The sequence below is a fragment of the Eurypyga helias genome, unplaced genomic scaffold (genome assembly GCF_000690775.1).
Source record: "Eurypyga helias isolate BGI_N326 unplaced genomic scaffold, ASM69077v1 scaffold17905, whole genome shotgun sequence".
Taxonomy (NCBI): domain Eukaryota; kingdom Metazoa; phylum Chordata; class Aves; order Eurypygiformes; family Eurypygidae; genus Eurypyga; species Eurypyga helias.
This window is the reverse complement of record NW_010250968.1, coordinates 4,387-11,869: the sequence shown is the minus strand read 5'-3', so window position 1 is coordinate 11,869 and position 7,483 is coordinate 4,387. Positions and strand designations below refer to the sequence as shown.

Below are 7,483 nucleotides of genomic sequence, written 5' to 3'. Positions count from 1 at the left end.
CCATCCCTGCTCCCCCGCGGAGGCAGCGTTCCCAGAATTCTGGAGCAGATGACGGCATTTGCGTTCCCTTCGCTACCACACCTACAGCGTCACAGCCGTCCCGCGGCAGGCGGTGAGCAATACGCTGCTCCGGGCTCTACTCACCTATACGAATAGATCGGCTTGGGGTAATGCTTTGGGTGCAGTTCCTGGGCAGAGTGGGGAGCCAGGCGCGGCTGAGGATAGTGGGGTTGGGTCCCGTAGGGTGTGTTGTAGATTGCTGCTGGGTTACACTGTATGCAGAAGGAAAAGGAGGAAAACATTGGATGCAGAATGTCTGTGGGTAGGCAGGTTTAGGGCTATCTTACGGGTTTTCCTTTAGAGTGTTAAAGATGATCTTGGCAAGTACTTCAAGACACAGTAATAAGCAAATAGCTACCTGTTGTGTGGTCTGTGCTAGGGCAAACACTTGCTGCGAATGAGGAGGAGGGAAGAGTTGCTGCTGTGTTTGTAAGGCGGGAGATGTCTGCCCACCTACAGCGTACGGGCTCATCTGCTGAGATAAAGACCATAGACGTGTCAGTCTTGACATCACCCACACCTTTTCCTCGGAAGTGATGCAATGATAAGCCGTCGAGGCCGGCTCTTACATTTGCTCCGTGTGTTGAAATAGAATTCAGCCCCAGGATTCCCTGTGGCAGGCTGGCCTGGACGTGAACCATTGCTCCAGGCGCTCCCGTTGAGTGCATACTGCTTGCTACAGGACCTGGTTTGGAGAAGGCAAAGGCAGTGAATGTTCACATGAAAAGTGCACTTCAGAAAAGAGAGATGACGTGTGTTTTTATTGGACGTGGTTGAACACAGCTAAGCGCTGGAGTGGATAATCACACCTCCCCGTGGCTTTCCATCCCAAAAGAACCCAGAGCATTTCACAAATTGGAAAGATGACATCAGCTGCTTCTCCAACTTGTTATGCAGGGAATGAAAGATGACAGCTGTTTCACAGTCCGCAGTGGTACAGACACAGTATCTTACAAAAGAGAAAAATCATGTTTTCAGCACTATCTGTGCTCCAGAAGGATTGCTGCTCTAAAGCAAGCAGGATGAGACGCCGAGCCCTCTCGGCGGAATGCCTTGGGGAACAAGCGTGTTTACCTGCAGGATGTTCACAACGGAAAGGCAGACGTTCCGTGAACATATGCTGTGAGTCTGCAGGCAGCAAACAGGTAAATAAGGTGCTCTTCATTTTGAATGTTGAATCAAACAAGACAGACCATTAACCTAATTTCAAAGCTGTCGAAACCCCCTGAAATGCAAGTTTTAAATACCTTGGCTCAAGCCCACCCAACAAGGCACCAGCAACTACACTGAGCAGCAAAGGCAGTCGGACCCCAAGATCTCTGTTGTGACTGCCGGGGCTCACTGAAATGATGGAAAAATATCCGCAACAGCCTTATCAGAAGACAGCTGGCTCCAGGTCTTCTCACAGGGAGCGATACGTAATGTGCTTCAAAGGAACCTACTAAGAGGAAAGGCTCGCCTGTGTGAGGGACAAGAAAGGAGGCAGCAGGCTGTGTTGTTTGAAGAGCAGTTATTTAACATCCTAACAGTTTACCTGTCTGTTGTAGCACTGCATTCTGGGCACCAAGGCCAAAATCCATCCTTCCACTGGCCATCTGTTGTAACCGAGGGACATCAACAGATGTCAGCCACGACAAGGACTGTAAGTCACTGGGGAGGTCATCTTCACTCAGCTGGGGGGGGTCAGAAGCTAAGAGTCTGCAAAATAGCGTGAAAGGTTACCAGGGAGCGGAGGTGCTGGCACTGTCCCTGGTTAGAGGGGAGATGGCCGGGATACCAGCCGGTTACTGATGCCCTGCACCTAATCATGCAGTCCTCTATATAATTTGAAACATTTTGGTTAAGAAAATGCAGTATTTGTTGGGGAAGAAGGCGTAAGAACCTGGAAGAGAAACTGCCTAAAAACAACACCCGAGCTCATTCATTGTTTTCACATTTGTCAGAAATTTACACTTGTTTGGCCTTGATGTAGAATAAACCTGTCAGGACTTTTAACCCGACAATTTTGCATTAACCTTGAATTCCAGTGACCAACCAGCCTTGGGATGAGTGTCTGTGCCTGGCTCCTCAAGGACCTATGCATTCTGCTGGCTTGAGCACCTGGAGAGCCCTCTTCCCAGCCACTGCATCCCGTCGCTGGGGATGGATCCGTGGAAAATTGCTGCGTAAGCAAAACTTTACGGAATGATTGCTTCTGTTCAGATACACGAGGTTATTGATACTTAATAAGGAACAGGTTCTTAGGCAGTTTCTGACACACTAAATGATCAGAATGACCAGTGACTGCACCCAGCCTGTCTTTAGCTGACAAAACCAAGACATAACAATGACAGGCTGCTTTTGGTTTAAAGCTCTGTTTTTGATACATCCTGCATGCTCCATCCTGGCTTATTTTGCTTCTGATAGAGTGCCTGGCACAAATCTGAAAGATTGAAATATATTTACAGTACTTGAAAATCCCTGTGCAGTCAAAACCCTGATGAAAGTCGATAAAGGAACTATTGGGAATGTAGGGCTAAACTACTTTTACTTATGTTAAAGAGTAGTACAGAACTCATGGGTATTCTGGGGAGTAAAGAAGTAATTAGAACATGTCAGGAAGTTAGCATTAGATGCCATGGGTAAATCCAAAGGGATTCAGGTCCAGAACATTGTTTAGTTGGATGTAGTTGATATTGCTTTCAAAACAAAGGCTTAAAGAGCTGCCTCGTAGATATGTTAAAGCCAGCTGCGTGGTACCAATGTGTGTTTGTTGCCACATGACAACGCAGAAGCCTTAAATAAATCTGGTCTCTTGCTGAAGCACCTTTTAGGTTTTACACGATTCTGAATCAGCTTAAAAGAACAAGGCAGAACTCTAGTGCCTGGCTGCCCAGGAGCTTTCAGCTCCTCTATTCATGATTTCCAGAAACACGTATCAAAGTTCCCTAAACTATTATCTGGGAGATCTTTAAAGCAGAATGTAATTTATTTGTTTGTTGAAAGATTTGGAAAAGAAGAAAAGGGGTGGGAGGCATAAACCCAGCACCTGACCAGGAGCCAAAAGCTCAAATCCTGGCCAAACAAACATCTTCAAATCTCTCTCCCAGCCTACCCTGTTTTCTTTCTCCTACTGTAGTTATAGTGCAATAATTAGCATTGCCATGGTTACCGCTGTTCAGTTATTTTGTGAGGCCTGGGACTTAAATACATAAAAAGACTATCAGGTGACGGCTCTCCCGGCCTGGAGATTGGCTGGATTGGAAGTAAACAAGAGCATTAAATGATTTGAAAACTGGGCAGGCTCATGTCGTTTGCAACAGTTGGGCCCATTCATGGGAAGCCGATAACCCATTGTGCCGCCAACGACTGCTGCCCGGTGGCACGTGGCCTCGATTGTTTTTGAGATTCGTGCTTAATTGTTTCCCCCCCACCACCCCTCCCCTCCTCCTTTTTACAAAACTTCACATTAATCTGGCTGAGCGACAGCCGACACACAACACACATCCACATGCCATCTGGCACCCGGGTCCCTGCCAGTCCTCCCAGACAAGTCAGCTCCCTCAACAAACAAGGGGGTCAGATGGGCGGCGAGGGTCAGCCCCCACTCCACACGCCTCCTGTCAGGCAATGAATCTGCCACATGCCCTCGCCGCGATGCCGCGTGGGACCACCACCTCCACACCAGCGGACCGCGGGAGGCGCGGTGCTGCTCAGCAACCTTCCCGGCCTCAGATTTGTTGGGAAACAAAGGCCCCTGCTTCACACTCACCCTAGGTGCACCCATCCTGGGGCTCTTTCTAGAGGTGGGAATACCCTGGGCACGGTTGATGCCATCAGGAGCTTGAACCACAACTCTCCTACTTGCCGGTCAGCGTGGCGCAGCGTACCCCTCTCAGCATCCTCCCGATGCAGGCCCTCGCGGCTCTCTCCCTTGCACAAGCGCTGCGGAGCCAAACGGGGGCAAGGAAGGCGACCGAACTTTTAAGCTGATATAAGTCGTTAGGGTCTATTTTAAACAGAAACAAAGATGCAATGGTATTAGACACCTAGACAAGCGCGCGAGCCAGCACTTTTTCCAAGACAAAGATTCCTCCTTCCCTTCCCCATCCTCTCATGGCACGGCTGTTTGAATTGGAATTTACAGTTCTTTTAAACCACCTCTGGCTGTTCACTTACACATTTTTTTAATGTATTTGTTCACTGTCAGAATAACTCTTTTTCATTAATAATGGAGGCAAAAAAGTGTATTTAACCAGACTAAAATATTTCACATTTACGGATTATTCTTCAGGTTGCCTTCAAAACCGATGTTGAAATTTCACGTCTTAAAGAAGGTGAAACTGCTTCAAGTATGCCCGTCGCTGCCTGACAGAGGTGCTTTAAATGCCCAGGTACGTTCTGCAGCATAAAACCAGCTTATCTCATGGTACACAGGCTCCATGTACGTCCCGCTTTTAGCAAAAAAGATGCTAATCTGACTGCCGCTGGAAAGAGAGCTGTGCACAGCAACACCTCACATTTGAATCTCACAGGGTTCGATCTTTCTGACCTGAAAAATTGCCTGTGCCAAGCCACCTACGAATATGTAAGTACTTACTGTAATATCTATTTATTATTTAAAGCTATAAATATTGATTCTAGTCCCCTCCACCACCCTTTTTGTCTCACGTTTGAGGGTAAACTTCAGGAGTCAGAGATCCTGTGTTCAGACGGGTGTTCGCAGCCCCTGGCACAATGGGGCACTGTAGGAAAAGCAGCCATGTCCTTTCAATGCATGTAAATGAGATAAATAGTGATACGCTATAATTAATGCACGCTACTGAAAATGTCCCCAGCTGCACATTCCCAGGGCTGGCTGGTACGAGTGCTGGACTGCTGAAGAAAAGGTTACAGCCACACCAAACGTGTTGCAAACCCATTATTTTTACAGGTGTGGTGAAATCACGCAGCTCCCATTGCTGCCCCTCTCCTTTCAAATCTCCGCGGGAGAACAGGCTTCTCTTTCCATGTGTTTCTGCCCCAGAAAAGCACCTGCGCTGGTGAGAAGTCGCAGGATGCTGAGGATTTAAGCCCTTGTCTATGTGTATCGGAGGATGCTGGCTTCCTGTGAAAAGCGGCCTGAGGGCTACGGTAGGTGCGATGCAGAAATGCTCAGTGGTACCATTGGTCTCTGCTATCATCTGCTCGATCCTGCACGGCCCAAAACATTCATCTAATCAGGGCAAACCATCTTGGCCACCAGCCAGCCTGCACAAAGCTTACTTTTCTGGAATCAGGAAGAATACCCCTTGGAAAGAAATCCCTTTCTAGATCTCCTGATGCTGAACTCCAGGGCTTCTTGCCTGCAGTCGCGGGGAAATCGGGCTCCTGCATTGGTTGCACATCTGACAGAGCTCAGTAGAGCCTGTTGGCAGTGCAGGATCACCAGTTGGATGTACCTAAGCATTCCTCTGCTTTTTTCCCTACCATCGAGCACATCCTGCTGTCACACCAGCTAGCGAGACGGAATGGAATTAATTCCTGGCATAACCTTGCAGGCATCCATGTCTAACATCCAAGTGGAATTTGAGTCTATATCCCTAGATCTAACTTTAGCATCTTTCCTCACGCTGAGCTGTTCTAATGAGCTGGATCTAAGGTGGTTCATCACTGCACAAACCGCTGTCAAGGTGAACTACCCACTTCTACCTTTGCAAGCGCCACAGGATGGTGAACATCCTAAAAGATACAAAGCACTCCGACTGGTTGATGTTTCAAGGCTAATCTGATGTTACAGATTCTCTTAAAGGGTTTCGTGTCTGGGGGCAACTCATCACCCCCTTTCTGAAGAGTCAGACCGAAACATTGCAGTTGCATTTGGCGTATTCAACTTCAGCCATAGTTTTAAGATGTTTCTTACCCAGTGGACAGTGTTTCTTACCGTTGTCAGCATTGACATCTCAGCTTTTTGCCTGTGCTGAAGTAATCCAGCTGTTCAACAAGTAGAAGCCATCGGGGTGATAGATTCTTAATTAGCTCTTTGCATTTGTTTGTCCAGTGTGAGGGACAACTGAACAGGGAGAGTCCTAAGAAAACCTCTTCTTCAGTGGTGATGAGAAACCATTTCCTTTGTCTGGGATTATGAAATGTCCTCAGAACAAGCACGGAGATTTCTCATGTGTAAAACACCACAAAGCAAACATCTATGTTTTGAGACCCTTCCGCTGTCTCCATGGTGAGAATTATTCTCCGTTTTATTGAAGGAGCCAACTTCACCATCTCCTTTTGCTCATCTCTCCCTCTGCTCTGCTCCTTCCCTCTATGCGTTTCCCTGCCCATCTTCCTCCCTTGCAGGTGCACTTCCCTGCACTAGGTTCTGTTTTCCACACTCACACCCCCCTGCCTCTCTCCTCCCTGTTTCTGCCCCAGCTCCTCTCCTGCTTCAGCCCGCAGCTCTGACGGATGCTTTCTGTCTACCATTTCTCCTCTTTGCTTCCAAAGATGCACCACCCACCCAGTCCTGAACCACCAGCCCGCCTTTCTCCTCCCTGCTTTCAAATTCTGTGAGTAATTTCCTTGCTGGAAATAAGAACAGAAGTTAGGCAGTTTTCCAGGGACAACCAGACAGTTCCCCCTCAGCTACAGCTCAAGAAACTTTGGATTTTAGGAACCAAAACTAGTGAGGAAAAAGCAAGTAACACGATTACGCTGACAGGTGCTGCTGTTCTCCTTTTCTTACACCATGGTTCAGAAGAGGATTCTCCAAAAACCTTCTGCAAAGGTATAGATGTGCTCCTGGAGACTTTTATACGTTTTAGCTCTGAGTTTCACAACTCCACATTACATCATTTTGGTATGGGATGAAGGGAAACTGAATTACAAGTCACCTAAATGATTTGCTTGAGCCTAAGAGGAAGTCAGCAGCGATGTCAGCACTGAACTCCCAGACACTTGCTCCCCGTTGTGATTTACCCCACATAACCATCCCTAGGTTCAGGTTTGCCAAATGCAGCCGGTGTCTGACTCTGCAGTATGTTTTGGTTAAAAAAAAAACCCAACCAACCAATCAAATAAAAAAACACCACATACACACAAAAAACCATTTAAAAACCCCAAAGCAAACCTGTGACTAATGTCAAAATCAGCTCCTCAGTGCAAAAATGTGTTGCAGAACTGAGCACTCCAGGCATGTTTTCTAATAAAACCAGGAGCATTATCTATCTGGGAAGGTTTTTTTTTTCCCCCTTTAACATCGCTTCAGCTGCTGTTTATTAGCACTGAACTGACCTATCTGCCTGGGATCTTGCGTTATTTACTCGCTGTAAATGGAATATAAAATACACTACCCTATGTTTTGCACTGGTGTAAGGACCTGTCTCGGTGGCATTACTTGCTGCGGCGGCCAGGCAGGAATCCTGCTTTCTGCACGTGTTTTTAAAATGGGTAAGATAAGAGCGGTGTG

General features: G+C 47.3%; 1 protein-coding gene across 1 annotated transcript in view; it reads right to left on the bottom strand.

Annotated features, from left to right (window-relative positions):
* FOXN4 (forkhead box N4) overlaps window positions 1-7,483 on the bottom strand; it is a 14,424-nt gene that overhangs the window by 2,630 nt on the left and 4,311 nt on the right. The window contains exons 2-5 of the mRNA XM_010151859.1: window positions 1,595-1,758; window positions 630-745; window positions 419-532; window positions 145-272 (exon numbers count right to left, since the gene is read on the bottom strand). Of these exons, the coding sequence (XP_010150161.1) occupies window positions 145-272; window positions 419-532; window positions 630-745; window positions 1,595-1,758 (522 nt within the window). The remainder of the gene's footprint in view (window positions 1-144; window positions 273-418; window positions 533-629; window positions 746-1,594; window positions 1,759-7,483) is intronic.